Source organism: Anabas testudineus, chromosome 15 (genome assembly GCF_900324465.2).
Source record: "Anabas testudineus chromosome 15, fAnaTes1.2, whole genome shotgun sequence".
NCBI classification, from domain to species: domain Eukaryota; kingdom Metazoa; phylum Chordata; class Actinopteri; order Anabantiformes; family Anabantidae; genus Anabas; species Anabas testudineus.
In genome coordinates, this window is record NC_046624.1 from 17,338,514 (window position 1) to 17,355,330 (window position 16,817).

Genomic DNA, 16,817 nt, shown 5'->3' on the forward strand with positions numbered 1-16,817 from the left:
ATATGTATAATGTGTGCTAGAGACACCAAATATACAGTAAACTCACTCATTCCTGAGCCACTTCAATGATCAATGAGTTGTTTTGCAGCATAATCCAAGTGAATTATCAAAGGTTAAATAAAAGAATAAAGCTGTCACTCAAAGTGTGACTGTCAAGATTGAACAGCAGTTTTTTGTCGAGTATGCGAAAACAGAAGTGCATTGTAGACATGTGTTTGATAAAAGGACTACAGGACCCAGATCCATTTTTCTCTTTGTCTTTGAGTGTCTGGATCCATATGTAAAAATCAATTCCTGGCAAGTCGGTCGACTGCTCCCTCGACACGACTGACTGTGCACACGTGAGAGCGTTTGTGTAAACGGAGAGGATTTTCCATCCAAACAATTTAGAGTATCGTGTTTTAGTATTCACTGATAACGCTGCATGTTTGTGACTATGTGGGATTAATCCCAGATTCTGTCAAGGGAGCAGGTGGGGCTCAGGCTTACATCCACTTTTTAATTTCCAACCCACACGTCCTCACATCCCCCCTTCTTCCTGTACACGCCTCACGGTCCTCCATTTTGCTTTTATTGCCGCCATCCATAATAAATCATTTTTGGTCCACCCCGTTTGCTGTCAGGAAAAAAGCTGTAAAGATTCACAGCCATTCCCACCACCTGCTGATTTCCGTTTAGAAAATGTCAATAAGAAGTTGCTGGATGAATTAAATAAGTGTTTGTCTCAACTTAAAGGCTCTGAACCCCGGTGTGAATCCTGTTTGTACTACCAAAGTTTCACCTCTATTCTCTTTTCTCCTAGAGCTGTGTGTGATGAAGCTGTTTATAGTTCACAGTTATACTGATGTTGGTGGTGTGATGCACAGAACATACTGAAACAGGCCTATTTTTAAGTGTTAACACTTTGTTAACACCTTATCGGTATGTGAGTTAAAACTCAAAGTGCTAATTCGTGAAAGGTTGTGAAAAATGTTGATATATGCATTGGTAAGCTTTCACTTAGCAGGTAGGCTGGTCGAGCCTAAATAATCAGATTGAAGTGGGGTGTCACCTGTATGACAGGCAAACAACAGATCATCTAAAGAGGGTTTTCACAGAACTAATTTACAAATTTTTTCTTGTTAAGTAATTTAGTTTAGAGTGTAGTATAATTGGCGGTGCAATATTTGTTGTGGCTAATGGATAAATGAGACCTTTCTGTAGACACCAGGCAGAATTATGTGATGTTTTCTCTATGACATAATGGTGATGTGCTCAGACTGCTGTTAACATGACCCTAAAATTATAGCTGCCAGGTAATCCTTCTATGTTTCTAGGTACGGCTGCACAATTAATCATTTTTAGATTGCGATCTATGTTCACACCGCTGTGCAGTCCTTTTGTTACATGGAAACAATTCAGTCATGTTTGTATCCACTCCATCAAACTAAGTGCTACCTGTTCCAACAGAACTGCATTGCACAGGTCAGATATCTGCTATCAGAAACAAATGTTGTTTGCATATTTACAATGGGTGCAATGGGCCATTTTCCAGCAGATGTGACTCTGCACATTAAAGAGCGATGCATGGAGCTCAGTTGTCACCCTCAGTGTATGAAAACTGACTAATCTGTGAGTGAAGCTGCCGTCACTGTGATGACATCAATGCCACAACCATACGGTGTAGCTGTCTTTCAGATAGTATGTTCAGGTGATGGATTGCTTTTAGATGCCTCAAACCTTCAGTGTATGACTATCTCAAAATATTTCTGCAGTGCGTTTCTGCGTTTAATGTTGATGAAAATGTCGGACATTGTGTCTAAGAAGAATATTTCCTTCTCCCACTCTGCCTGTTGGGACTCTATGAGGAACAATGCCCCTCACATTCCCATGTATCATCCACACTGTACTTCACATGCTTTATTCATCTTTTGCTCTGCAGTAAGGCTCTCTAGGAATTGTAGGAGAAGTATTGCTCTTTCTGGAAATGTAGCAATGATGGGAACATAGCCCAACATATGAAATTCTCATTTTTTGTCTAGCAAATGGGAAACAGGGGATTAGAAACAAGAAAGATTACAAGTTAAACTTAAACCCAGCATGTTGAGATTGCTATCGCTTACTGTAAAAGAAAGTCCCATTTCTTATTTTTATCTCTTTGTGGCTCTTTGTGATTTCCTGTGCATTTAGACAGATGTGTGTTTTTATGTTTTTGAGTCAGCATTTACAGACACCCACCTCACTCAGCAAGAATATGTCACACCTACTCCCAGCTTTAGTCAAGTCCCTGTTCTGATAAAGGCCTTTTTATTTGAAACTTTGCAGGAAAATGTTAAGGTTGAAGTGTGTGTGGGTGTGTGCATTTGTACCTTACTGAGCAGGTTCAGCATTTTAAGTGATCCTAAATATATTGAAGGGGTAGAAGTGTTCATGCTTTTCCCTTTGCACTGTGCTACTTGTTACTTCGATTCACACTGTTGACACGAGGAAGAGGTTGACAGTCTTGTCCCATCTGCGTCTTTATACTCACCAGTCCATTAAGTCCCATCCCATTCCCTCGTCAACCAGAAGGAGTTGTTTATCTAGTGCCCCATGGTAAAAATGACAGAGGGTTGCATTTCTGGGCCCGCCTTGCTTCGGGCGTTGGTGAGATTATGAGATCCAAGAGGCCCAGGTTGAGTAACAGATGTTCAAAGATTCATCATAACATATATACTACTTCGACTAAAAGGTATAGATGAATTATGCTTCCACGTGAGTAAACACACTAATCTTTGTCTTCATCCTTTTTTTTCAGGACAAGCACTGCGACCGACAGACACATGAAGCATGAGAGGGTGGAGCTGAGGCTCAGCTGACCCTTCCCCTTCCTTCTCCTCCTTTCCCCTGTGCTCCATTCGATCAGCACCTCCCCCTCCCTTTCCCTTCTTTCCCCTTCCTGACACCCTGTTGGATCTCTCCCATTATCCTCCTCCTCCAAACCCTCAATCAACCGTGCCCAATGTACTCCCCAGAGCAGGAAAACATCTCCACCACCGCCTCCACCAAAGTGCCAGTGAAGTATGGAGAGCTTATTGTGCTGGGGTAAGCATAAAATCACAGACCGACACCGACCTGTATGAAGTTGAGTTACATTTGCATCACAAGCGCAAACATCTCTTAAGACTGGGACACACATTATGTCTTTTTTGGTCGTGATGATTGATTGAACCACGTTGAACTGGGTCTGTTCCAGTCTAGGTCAGTCAGCACATGAAATCATACAGTGTGTGATATACAGCCCGTGCTGTCCACAACTCTCCATGCAGCATCTCACACAAACATGTTTGTTTCCTCCTTTTCCACCCAAATTACACTGCACGTAAACAGTGCAAGCTGCTGGTTGCCATTCATCTTTATTTTGGTGCGACAGAAAATGCAACCGTTTCTTTTTTCGTGGGATTTCTGGGGTTGTCTACCACCAGAGCTCTAGTCGTTACTCACAGAGTGAATTCTAGATTATTTACTCAGTTGTAAGATTTGTGCTCAATCTTGACTGATGAAACTCACCTTCAGATTTGTCCCAAGCTTTAATCTAGCTGTATGAACCCAGACTCACATTTAATACACGATATACAGTACATAGATTTTACACTAATTGTAGAAAGGGCAAGAAGAAGACAATTGCTAGTGAGTAGAGAAGGCTATTAATGATGTTTGGTTTTGAATATTAAAAAAAACTATTCAAAAAATGTTGTACGTGGATGGAAATGCATTTAGCTTGCTTGTTCAAACACAAAAATCCACTTAATGCATGTTGTTGAAAAACACTGAACCTAAATATAATTCATATTTCTTTACTAGAAAGCTCCGCAGGGCTCCTTCAAGGCAGTAAATTGTAAATTAGCCCGAACAGACACACAGTCTGAACATGGTGCAGCACACAATGAGTGGTTTAATTGGTGTGACTATGCATTGTTCTTTTGTTTACTCTATAAAAACATGGCACTTTATAATTAAAGAAATAATCACAGCTTAAGAACAATGGGCATTGGTGACAAAGAAAACAACAGCTAGTGTCCTGTGGGAATACACACTATAAAATTACTGTAGAAAGACTTTGATTAGTCAATGAAGCTGTCTTCTAGAAAGCCCAGCAGACGAAGCCTCTGAATGATTCAGTTAAAGACTTGATGAGATGTGAAAAGAGGCAGGGATCCAGGGTGCACAAACATGGGATTGTCCCGCCAGAGTTATAATTTATTATTTTGGGAAGACGAGATTAACCACATTGATTGATATAAAATAAGATGAGATCAGTTTTGGCCGGGAGCTGCTCCGGATACTCATCGTCAGCACCTTGGCTTTCTCTTCCTGCAGAGATTTGTTTTGACTCGACGTGCTCAGCTGTAGCTAAAATCTTCATGTATCTTCAGCATACTGCACACACACACACACACACACACACACACACACACACACACACACACTCACACACACACACCCTCTCCAACTTCCTCTAACTTCCTTTATCCCTCTGTCTCCTGTTTATTCCCCAAGGGGCTATTCCCATCCACTGCCCCTCCCAGCCCACTCCACAGAGGAATGCAGATGCCAGAAAGACTCCTTACATGCACATGGACACACACACCATTTCTAATGCTCTTGTGACGCACACACACATACTGTACACATTTTTCATCATGTCTCACACAGACGCACAGTGGGTTTCTCAGCTGACTCACAGTTTGTTGTTCTGCGTTGTGCTGGAGCTATTGTCGGGCACATGACTGTGGAAAATGTTCCTAGTGGAAAAACGCAGCAGCAGTAAATGCAGTTCCATGCCTCTACAAAGGAGAACCCCGGTTTTCCGTTTTGCTCTGCTTTTTCCACCCTGTTTTTTTTTTTTTTTTTTAAATCTAGGTCAAGTCACACTTTTCAAAAGTTCATCAGTGGCACTTTTTTCTGGATGACATAAATAGTCACAAACTGTGAACGGCTGCACCATGTAGTGAAAACAGAATCTGAAGGGGTGCAAAAAGATATTTAGGCTGCACATACGGACCCTGTTGTGAGGGTTCTAGCTACTTACTGTTAAATGCTAAAGAGTTATATTTCCTAATAAGAGTCATGCCAGCAGAAGAGAAGGACTAGTCCTAAACTGACCTTATGATAAACAGACCAATTCGTGATGTCACAGTTTGAATTGATGTGCTCCTTCAGGCCGTTGTTTCTCAGAGCAATGCCAGAACGCATCACCCTAGAGTGTTGTAGCGTGATAATTAAACTCTAATTCATTTCATTTTCACTTCAGTTGCTGCAAAAAAATATGTTGCCTAATTGTTGGCTCTAGTTTCCTACATGATTGTTGGGGTGTAAAGGACAATAGAGGTACGTTGGGTGAAAGTGAGGATAGAGCGGGACACAATTTCTCTCCCAGCAGGCTGAGACACGTGCTGTGATTTCAGTGGGACCCCCGTGTGAACAAGAGCAGGCTCACACAACCAAGTACTAATGGAGAATCCCAGTCAGCGCTGTTTGAACAGCTGTGACATGACTGAATCTGAATCTGAGCACAGTATACAGAGGTGATTTGCACGGTTTGCATCTGCAGTGATCACGAAGTACCGGGCCTCTTCTCTTACTACAGGAGTCAAATATGTTTAAAGTTCACTTGCAGACAAATTATTTTTAGTTTGAGACACATTTTAACATCTGTTTGTCTCTTAATATCTATTCTTTCATGCCGTGTTTTAAGCACTGTACAGTATGTTTAAAAATAAACATATCGTAGATTTAGCAGTCCCCACCTTAGTCTACTAACCTTGTAATGTAAAAAGAGTGACTCAGTCATAGGCAGTAATTACCTACACAACCTGTTTTTATACTTTTATAGGTTTACTGTGTAAGTGGCAGCTTGTTGCTGCACACTGAGCATCGGTTTACTACCGTTGCAGGGAGCACAAACACACACCTTGTTGCTAATTGTGGGAACTGTAGAGTAACAGTATGTCAGCACAGACAAACTTTTCTCTAACTCTGGTTCTTACTGTCTCACTGTAGGACAAACCTGTACATGCACACACTCACAGACTAAATCTAGGCCTTTCTATTGCTGTTTTGCACATGCATGCGCGCGAACACATTACTTCTACTCTTGGGAACCTGAGTTTGAGCTTGGAGCAACACTTGGAGCTTCCTCCAGCAGACTGCCCTGCCCGCTCTGCGAATACGGGCCAGACTTTACCATGGTTACGCTCTTGCAATGGTTACTCTGCCCAAACGTTGCTGCGGCTCTGTTCCCTCACCATGGATACGCATAAACCCTCCCAGCATTTTTTGATCCCAGCAGATTTGCCCTCTCAGAGAAACATTTAGCTGCAGGCTGGGCGCTCTTACAACCTGCCTGGCTCAGTTTAGTGGGTGGGTTCATTTTAAGAGTCTGATTGGTCAGAAGCATGTTAAGCTATGCTGTCGCAGCTGTTTTATTGACAGTACACACCTAAACTCTTGATTCCTACAGCTTTAATGCAATGGTAATCATTCGTTAGGTATTGTATTTTTTATAAGTATAGCATTTATATATTTGTTAACATCTAGACAGAAGATGCCAAAAATTACTAGCTTTTTTGCATACATATAGTTAGAAGAGTCCAGAACTTTTGTGGCTTCTGGATGTCATAACAACGCTAAAGTAGTGAGCACTGTTTATGTACGTGGTAATATTTATAAAGTCGTGGTGCTGCTTACAGTAATATAACTTCACATTGGTGACGGCTTGTCTAAAACAATAAAGAATAAAACCTTTTAACCCCTTTGTTCTGCAAAACCTCTGTTTTGACTCCAAATGGGTCAGTTTAAGTCCGTTCTCGAAAACACACAAACACGCGGTTCATGCGCTGAACGTTAGATGGAGATTACGAATGCTTTGTGAGTATTTTCTTAATTTAAGGTATTAAACGAGATACACACACGCGCTCACAGAGATGCAACAGGCCCGGTGTTGCACAGTCACAGAGACTCCATTCTGTCGGAGGAAACGCCTCTGTTTATTCTCCTCTCCCCAGCCATGTATCAGGCTAAATGAGTCTCTCTCTGCTGTGTTTATTTTCTCAGCATTTCTTGGGTTATGTTTGGAGGGCTTTGTTGTTCATGGGGACTTGATGTGCAAGTATATATGAAGCATATAGGCTGCTATTTGTGTGAGTGTGTGTGTGCACGTAGTCTTAGGGCGATGCAACAAAATGCCTCAAGCATTTTCCACAATGACTGTTTTTCCAGTGTATTATACAGCAGCTCAGACAATAATGTCCCATTGTTTTGTGTGTGTCCCGTACGTGTGCTCATTTGTGTGTCTATGTGCAGGTACAATGGCTCTCTGCCCAATGGAGACCGAGGCCGGCGTAAAAGCCGATTCGCACTTTGTAAGAGACCGAAGGCAAACGGGGTGAAGCCCAGCACAGTTCATGTCGCCTGCTCTCCACAGGCAGCCAAGGTAAAACACACACATGTATATAAGCACACAATACTGTCTCATTTAGTCATCCCAGGGATCACAAAACAAGTCAGCGGTTTCAGTCTGAAGGTTTATGAAACAATCAACCTGAGTAATGAAGAAATGCATCAGTTATAAATAACACTCTGTTCTCCTTGTCCTAAAAACAAGGGTGTCTTTGTAGGTGTGTGATTTTGTTTGTCTTCAACATCAAATAAACACACCCAGTTTGTGGATTTGGCCTGTGCTGCTCCACCAAAGGCTTTTATGTAATCCTGTTTGCTTTCTGCGATATTAGAGTAGCGCACACAGTGGAACTCACACAGGAAAAGGAAAGAGTTCAGCAAGTCTTCTCTGAGTTAGCAGCAAAAGGAAAAGGAGCGTTGTTGAGGTTGGAGGTGTTTTTTTATAAAGCATTTAACTGGAACACATTGAAGGTTTATAAGAGAAATAAGGGTGAACGGTCCAGTGGAAGGTATTCAAGCGTTTTCTCACAAAGTCATGTTTCCCAGTGTGTTTCCATCATCAGTTACAAGGCCGCCCAGAAATCCTCCACAATCTGTGAACTGGAGATTGTAAAGGGTGTGTGTGTGTGTGTGAGACAGAGAGAGGACCTTTTTCTTTTCTGGTTTAACATCTGTACTTAATGGGCTCTCTGTGGACACTTCAGTACCTTTACTCACTCACACACACACCGGCCAGGCTGTTAGCTGCAGTCATTTTAAGAGTCTGGAGGAGTGATTGTCCTTTTCTGTCCTGTGGGTGGTCCCGACTGACCAAAAAGACACTGAGTTCCAGCTAGTGACCACATGACTGAACTCTTCACCCACTCCACCCTTCCTATTCCTATCTGTTGTTCACCCTCAGGATATTGGAGTGGACGTCGTGAGTGTTTTTGTTACAAAGCATGTTCTGGTTCATTAGAGCAGCTAAACATCTTTGTTCTGTCTCAACAGGCCATAAGCAACAAAGACCAGCACAGCATCTCTTACACTCTGTCTCGAGCCCAGACGGTGGTGGTGGAGTACACCCATGACAGCAATACAGACATGTTCCAGGTAACTAGCCTCAGCGTTTATCACCACGACTGGAGTTTTACAAGCACTTTGCAGTCCTTATGTTTTCCACTTTGCTGCTGGACTCAGTAAGGGAGTTGGAATATAAAATTTGTTAAGAGTAGAGGTTTTCAGCAGCACCATGTGGGAGATGTGAAACTCTTTGAGGTGAAATAGGCAGGTGTATGACAGTGTCTTAAAAATGACAGAAAGTTAGACATTGCCTGTTTATGGACATAGTTGGAGCTGATGCAGCAGCGATGACACAAAGTTTATGGCAATTAAGGTCATTTACAAATCATTAACATTGCCTAAATGATGCAATTCACACCAACCGTTGCCAAATCAGAACACAAAGATAGGACACACATGTTGTTTAGGTTAAGTGTAACTTAAATTTACAATATAGAATATACATCTATAAATCCATTTACAAATTATTTATTCCAAAACTTGCGTGGAAATCATCACAATTTTAATTTCTCTTCTGTATCAAAGTAATCTAGTAGTTGTTGTTTGTACATAAAAAGGTTTTTTTGCAACAGGAACGACTACTTGTTAATTTGGAATATGTTTAATTGTGCCAATTTGTCACGATGTAAAGAAATTCAAATGTAGCTCTTGTTCTGTCCTACAGCTAAATCACTAATGATGATGAATAACTTAAGTATTTAACTGTTAGTTATGTTAAGATGTTATATATTATGTATGAAGAAGTTACCAAGATGTTGAGCAAAATGATGAATATAACTCAAACACAGTAGCAGTAAAAACAAGCATGTAATATCTTTTTTCTGCAATATAATTGGGTCAGGTTTTTAAAACTCAATGAGATGTAAAAGTAAATTTACTTAGTTAATATTTGGTCTAATCTTCACAGAGTGTTGATTTTATTGTGTACTAATTGATAAAGGTCTTTGAGATGTGAAATCAATGATACAACAGCGTTCGTTTGTGCACTATAAATATCGTTCATGCAGCATTTTTACAAAGGTGTCCTGTTCTTTGCCTGATTATAGCATTAACACTCTGGGAGTCTGTGCTGTGCAGTGATTATGGTGCAGGTAGCTGTCAGGAGAAGCAAAATACCTATCATCACAGTGCACAGTGTCCTCAAGGTTATAAAGCAAAATGGCAAAGAATGTGAATCAGCTCATAAATTGTCTCATGACGGTAGATGATGACCTTCATGAAGTTTAAAATAAGAAAGGTGTTTTTTGTTCTGCATTAGTTGTATTGTACATCATCTCCTTTATTCCCTTTAACAGCGTTTGTTTATATTTTTGTTGTTAGTATCCACAGAAAATAGTTTATTAAATTATTACATAGCTGTAATGTTCTCATGCTTACACATCTCCATCTCTCTTCTTCAGATTGGCCGATCGACAGAGAGTCCAATAGATTTTGTAGTGACGGACACGGTGGCGGGCAGCCAGAGTAATGCAGACACTCAGTCAGTTCAGAGCACTATTTCCCGCTTCGCCTGCCGCATCATGTGCCAGCGCACGCCGCCTTACACTGCACGTATCTATGCCGCAGGCTTCGATTCCTCCAAGAACATCTTCCTAGGGGTAAGCTGTGTGCTGTGTGTGAATGCAGGTGTGTGTGTGTGAGGTTATAGACAAAAAGATAAAAGGAGGAAACACGTGACAGAATATCATAGACAAATAAGTGATGGAAAGACGTCAGCCTGTGATGTGGTTACATGAAAGTCAAAACTTTCTATGCAAAACTTTTAACCTGTTTTCTTTTTCCAATCACACTTTCATACCTATATTTAAGGAGCTGCATCTGGTTAATTGACATTTTACCTTATTTCTGTTAAGCTCCAGTTTGGCCTACAGACATTTCATGCAGCTAATATAAAAAGTGACACACAAATAACAATTACTGTAGTACAGATGTTTGGTTCACGACTACGTAGTTAATATTTCAACTTTCCCCGTTCTCATCACATCCGCCCATGTCCTTGTCTTCTTCAGGAGAAAGCTGCTAAGTGGAAGACGTCTGACGGTCAAATGGACGGGCTGACCACCAACGGCGTGCTGGTGATGCACCCCCGAAACGGCTTCACCCAGGACTCCAAACCGGGCGTCTGGAGGGAGATCTCAGTCTGCGGTAACGTCTTCACCCTGCGGGAGACCCGCTCAGCGCAACAGCGGGGAAAGATGGTGAGAGAAGATGCACAGTCGCGTTTAAAACATAAACTCTTCATCAAAATCTTCGTCTCTTCAGCAGCTAGATGTTGCACCAACCTTAAAATCCAGTTGAGCCTCAGAACTAGAAACGGCTGCTTGCTCTGGCTGAAGATGATGGCATTGCACTGAGTGAGGGCTGTGCATCTTGTTCCTCATGTCTTACAGAATACTGACGCATTTCACCTGGAACCACTGTGAGACATGAGAAGGGAACGTTATAACCAAGAGTTAAAGTACATTTAGGCACCTCAGTGCTGTGTTACCAGTTAGAAAATCCCAAATCAGTCTGTTAAACCTGAGGGAAGCTGCAGATTCAGGTGATAATTCTCTGTAGCTTCATCACCACGAGCAGCTTCTTTCACTTGTTCATAGCGACTGCTGGTAGAATCATTATAGACCAAGTGTGAATTAGATGACCTGATGTTTCCCGTTCTGGGTTCTGTTTGACACCATCTGTTTCTATTGTTATTTAATTTTTTAAAATCCATTCGTTCGTCCTCATACCCACATGCCGGCGCTGTCACTCAGGCAGCAGGAGGTCAGTCGAAGCTTAACACCACCGGGAGGTTATTGGGATACCATCTCCATGGAAACGGGTCTGGCTGTCAAAGCATTGTGTAACAGGACCTTGTAAGGGGATCCTCCGGCTGACATCAGAGCTTCGTAGCCAATTGCAGAGCTCCTGCCGTCTCGTCAGCGCGGCCGCCTGCGGCATCTGCCTGATTGGATTTCAGTCGCTCGTGCTGTGTTTAATCATCTTTGTTGGTTTTTTTTTTCTTCACATACAAATCAAGACAAGTCAGCTTGTTTCCTGTTCTACCATCAGTCTGTCTCTTTATCTGGTGCCCCACATGTTTTCAAGGCAGCACAAATAAACAACTCTCTTATCTCCACCTGCTCTTTACCATCCAGAGAGCAAACTTGTGTGCATTATCCACCACTACAGAAACCACCGGTTATTTACCAGCTGATGGACAATTCAGATTGTCAGCTATGAAAAGGCACTTACTTTCATTATGTACAGTGATAGAGCATGATGGGGTGTAATTGTCAGGCTGAATGCATTCACTCGCTCAGCGTTAGTGAGGGTTAACACCTGAAGGACTTTGTGATTGAATGGGATGAAAAAGGTCTCTAAGCATGTGTGGTAACTGGTACCCGAGGTGTGCTGTGGAGTGGTTTTTAGATTTCAAATGTTTTCTTTGTAACGTTGCCTCTCTTGATTGTTTAAAAGCAAATATGAATCATTAGAAAACATGACCCCTACTAAAAATAATACCTTGATTATTTAATATGAAGCTGTGAACGCTGGGTGACAGGTGGTAGTTACTGTGAGGTACAGATGAAGCGTGTGCAGGTTTGGTTCAGTTTTTGGATGGACTCGCTCAGCTTTGCCAACAGAGAAGCTGTTTGCCCTTCTGGATATTGACACAAGGTTGAAGCCAGTGTAATTAGAAATATCTTACAGTGCAGTTCACACACACACACACACACACACTGTGGTTTTTAGTGAGCCTGCTCTGGGGGCTGTTGTAAAGTATAATAAATGAGCACAGCACAGTGTCTGAGCTCCTGCTGTGTTTAATAAAAGCTTTTCTGCTGATAAATGATCCACTTTAGTGTAATTAAATTATAACTGTGTCGAGGTGTGAGAGCGTGTGGCAGTCGACGTGGGTTGAATTGACCCAGAGCAGTCAGATCATTAAACTTGAGGGTAGTTATTTATTGATCGCGCATTTATTCAAATCGTCCACTTTTTGGGGGGACGTGGCGGTAGGTTAATGAATGCAGCAGCAGACAGGAAGAAAGACCTTCACTGGATAAGTGAAGGTTAAAAACCAGGAAGGACACGTCAGCCAGTGGTGCTGTAATGCTGCTGTTTTCCCCAAAACTCACAGTGTCAGCATGAATGATCTCACCAAAACCCCTGGAAGCTGCCCCACCCCTCATCTGTGTATCACTCGTTAAAAATAGTTTATGTTTGTTGGGTTTTTCCCCCTCCCTCTGTCTTCTGATTTTGTCCCACTCCGTTGTCTTCTGGTTATCTAAACGTGGAATTTCCCACAGTGTCTGATGCGACCAAGGCAAACTAAGCGCTTCCTTGCGACTGTAGTTCACTCAGTTTTCCTCCCGCTCTCCCACCCTGTCGTTTTGCTTCTAATCTCCTCATGTCATCTTGCCTCCAGCTGTTGGTGTGCTGCCTCCTTCCTGAAATCCACATTCAGGGTTACACTGCCACCTGCAGTACTCAGACAATTACTACAAACCTCAGTGTCAGACAGCATGAGAGCGTTTTTAAAGTTAAATATTTGGATTATTTTAGATGCAGTGATGTAAAAATGTGAGAAAAAATAAAAAATCTAATCATGGAGGAATCTGCTATAAATCTGCTTTTGCACCACATCATATAGAGACATTTAAATAAATAGAAAACGCATCCAGATTTCCATTTTCTGTCTATATCTATAATTCCCCTGTCTCTCTCTGTCTCTTCAGGTGGAGACTGAGTCTCAGGAGCTAGTTGACGGCTCTCTCATCGACCTCTGTGGTGCGACCTTGCTGTGGCGCACGGCTGAAGGTCTGTCGCGCACTCCCACCCTCAAACACCTGGAAGCACTGAGGCAGGAGATCAACGCAGCCCGCCCGCAGTGCCCCGTGGGCTTCAACACACTGGCTTTCCCCTCCATGCGTCGCAAGGACACGCCGGACGAGAAGCAGCCGTGGGTGTACCTCCAGTGCGGCCACGTTCACGGCTACCACAACTGGGGCAACCACCGTGAGGAGAGGGAGGGCCGGGAGGGCCGGCACAGGGAGTGCCCCATGTGTCGAGCCAAAGGGCCGTACGTGCCGCTGTGGCTGGGCTGTGAGGCCGGGTTCTACGTGGACGCCGCACCGCCCACTCACGCCTTTAACCCCTGCGGCCACGTCTGCTCGGAGAAGACGGCGGCCTTCTGGAGCCAGATCCCGCTGCCGCACGGTACTCACACCTTCCACGCCGCCTGCCCCTTCTGTGCCCAACAGCTGACTGGCGAACAGGGCTACATCCGGCTCATCTTCCAGGGACCCCTCGACTAGGCAGGGAGGGGAGTTATTTTTTTTGTTTGGATGCTGTTTCTTTCCTCTGCAGTTGAAATATAAACTGGACCTTTTGTCTCTTTCACATTTTAAAGTGACCTTTGTATTGCTTTTTCATGAATGACAACAAAGATTTCTATATTTTCATGTGAAACCAGAGACACAAAAACCAAACAAAGAACTCTGCTGGGTAAAGTTTGTGTGTCTGTTTGTCAGAAAGAACTTTCAACAACAGTATTTATCTAAATTACTACTTACCCTAGTGCAAACATATGGTTTTTGTTCATGTTTATTGTTGGAATATACATCTGTGTAGAGCTAATTTAAACAAAGATGTTTATTTATGGCCCGGGAACCATCGCTTCATCTTTTATCTGTCAGATACACCTAACGTCAATACTATTTAGCATTTTTAATTGAAAATACAGTATATTAATAATCAGATGTAAAGTTCTAGGTGTGTTCTGAGGGTTTCGTTCTGCGTCTTTCCCCCTTGTTTACGTCTCAAACCTGTTTATCGTATTTATACACCCCGTCCTCTGGCGCGCACTCACTCTGTGTGTGTGTGTGTGTGTGTGTGTGTGTTAACCCTTCAGTTATACTAGTCTGGCGTCACCACAGCATTTTCACATTCAAAGCAATAGATTTGGAACAGAAACCTCCTAAAGCATTATGGGAAACTGAGTCTCGAAGGCGTCTGTGTAAATGCTCAGACAGCCTGAATGACTGCTCCCTCCCTTTAAAGTCTGGGTGATTCATGCCCCCCCCCCAGTCACATGTACTGCAGCTATGTAGCTAATATCATACAACAAACTGTACAAACACATATACACACTCACTATAACTAGACCTTGTCAAATACCTTTTTATTACAAATGCTTCATGCTGATGTTGTTTAAATGACAAAGGTGCAGCAGCAGCAGACCAGTGTGGACAGTGTGGGGCTTACCTGCACAGGTAAAGCAGCAATAATACCATTATTTTAGCCATATACAGTATTCTGACAACCAAAACCGACCTTATCGTTTTAAGTGTTTTAAAATGCAAGTATTTGTGCTCCCTATTGGAGGCTGATAATACCATGTTTTATTTAATTTTAAAAACAGATTCACTTCATAATTTAGGGTATTATTTGAATAGTCGTGCTTTGTTTCGCCACACTTACAAGGATGTGCTTCTTTTCTTTCTCACCTGAATTGTCAGAGTGCAGGAAGCAACAACAACACTCTAGTAAAAGACGACTGTAGGTGTTTGACTCAGGTTTGATTAACACAAACACGTGTATGGCTTCATTTCTTTAATTTGAGCTGTAAAATTCTCCTCGTGGTTGTTTGTATTCTCATTAGGGCATTATATCAATTAGTGGTCTCCAAGGAGTATTTTAGACATGACGAGTGCAAAATATCAGGACTGCCCTTTTGTTATACACTAAAAAACTGTTGTGTTTATATATTACAAAGCATCATTCAATTTAAAATGTGTCATTCATAAACTGTTATTCAGATATTAAATTACAGCTTGTGATGCGCTTTCTAGTTCAGGAAAAACTACAGACACCCAGGCTAGCTTGCTAACGCTCAGAGAGGACAGTCCTGATGTTTTGCACATTTGTGACAGCACAAATTCTCCCCGACTCCTGCTGCGTACTCTGAACACATCCTTTAACAGCGCTGTTTGTCCACTTTACTCATGCGGCCACAGTCGCCATAAGAACGAGACACACACTCATCCCTCAGTATACACAAATCAGTAGCATGTGTGTGTGTGTGAGCGAGAGAGAGAGAGAGAGAGATTGTAATTTATGTGTATCCATGATGATTGTATGTTTGCAGTTTTCAGTTTGTGTCCAGACAGAACTTCGTCACAAACATAATTTCCATCAGTATCCCCCAGCACTTGTACTGCAACACACTAACTCACCTCAGGGAGAAAAACAATGACCTGTGTCACCTGTACACACACCTACACACACACACACTCTCTCTCAAAGCTAAGGTCTTCTGAGGATACCTCGTAAGTAAAAATCTATTCTGGATTCTAACCTTCTTGTGTCTCAGTCTCCTTCACCCAGTCTTGTTTGGATTTTGTTTCACAGACTCTGAGGTAACGCGTCTCTCTCTGTGTACAAAGTGTGTGAGTAAGGGCTTCACTCTGTCTCCGTACTGTTATCTCCACCCTGTTATTACTTCAACACACGTCTCCCTGTCCGTCCCACCTCCCTCCACTCGCTCTTCTTCTCCTGTCCTGAGTCTCCTTGTGCTTGTAAGACAAAAGCAAAGAATGTTTCCAGCAAACACTTTTTTTGTAACAACTTTAAACAATAAAGTGTAAAAGTGACACTTTTCATTGTGTGCTGGGTTTTATTTTATATTAATAATCAGCATGAGGTTATTACAAAAACTACAAAAGTGGAAATTACAATTAAGAAAAACAACAATGAATTTACAGCTTTAAAGTTTTTTTTTAGTCTCACATTATAATTAAATTCAACAAACATTTCAAGTGTTTCTATTGGCTGATTGGCACCAGCTAGTTGCAGTGTGCTTTGCCATGATTGGCTAATTCACATGTTGGTAGGCGTAACTTCCAGTCACCTTCATTCAGGTGTACAAACCCGACATTATTAAGGATAAATCATTGTAGGACCTGGTTCTCATCTAGCTTCTGGTTTCAACTCACCTTACTATACCAGGATTTAAGGCAGGTATATGTTTTATTCATTGCTACCTGCATCAGGTGTCGTGTTTCCGGTAAAGTAACGTTAGCTGATTGTGGTGTGGAGGGTTTGGCTTTGAATTAGCTCCAGTTTGTGCCTCTTGTGCATAAAACAGATGGGAGATTTAAATTGACGTTAACTTTTAAAAACCATAATTAGTGCCAATTAAGAAGCGGAAATCACACGCTGAGTAATGACGTAATTTCCTGTCGCCATCTTTGTTTTTGTTATAGCCAAGAAGTGTTTTAGAATTAAATATTTTTTCAGCACTGAATCGAATTATTATTATAATTATAATCTTTATATACTAGATTAATTTA

General features: G+C 42.0%; 1 protein-coding gene across 2 annotated transcripts in view; it reads left to right on the forward strand.

The window, feature by feature from the left end:
- Positions 1 to 16,118, forward strand: part of peli1b (pellino E3 ubiquitin protein ligase 1b) — a 32,391-nt gene extending 16,273 nt beyond the window's left edge. For both annotated transcript variants that reach the window (XM_026355584.1, XM_026355585.1), the window contains exons 2-7: positions 2,777 to 3,063; positions 7,324 to 7,453; positions 8,410 to 8,511; positions 9,882 to 10,079; positions 10,491 to 10,679; positions 13,203 to 16,118. In XM_026355584.1, the coding sequence (XP_026211369.1) occupies positions 2,981 to 3,063; positions 7,324 to 7,453; positions 8,410 to 8,511; positions 9,882 to 10,079; positions 10,491 to 10,679; positions 13,203 to 13,781 (1,281 nt within the window). In that variant the 5' untranslated portion in view covers positions 2,777 to 2,980 and the 3' untranslated portion in view covers positions 13,782 to 16,118. The remainder of the gene's footprint in view (positions 1 to 2,776; positions 3,064 to 7,323; positions 7,454 to 8,409; positions 8,512 to 9,881; positions 10,080 to 10,490; positions 10,680 to 13,202) is intronic.
- The last annotated feature ends 699 nt before the right edge of the window (positions 16,119 to 16,817 follow it).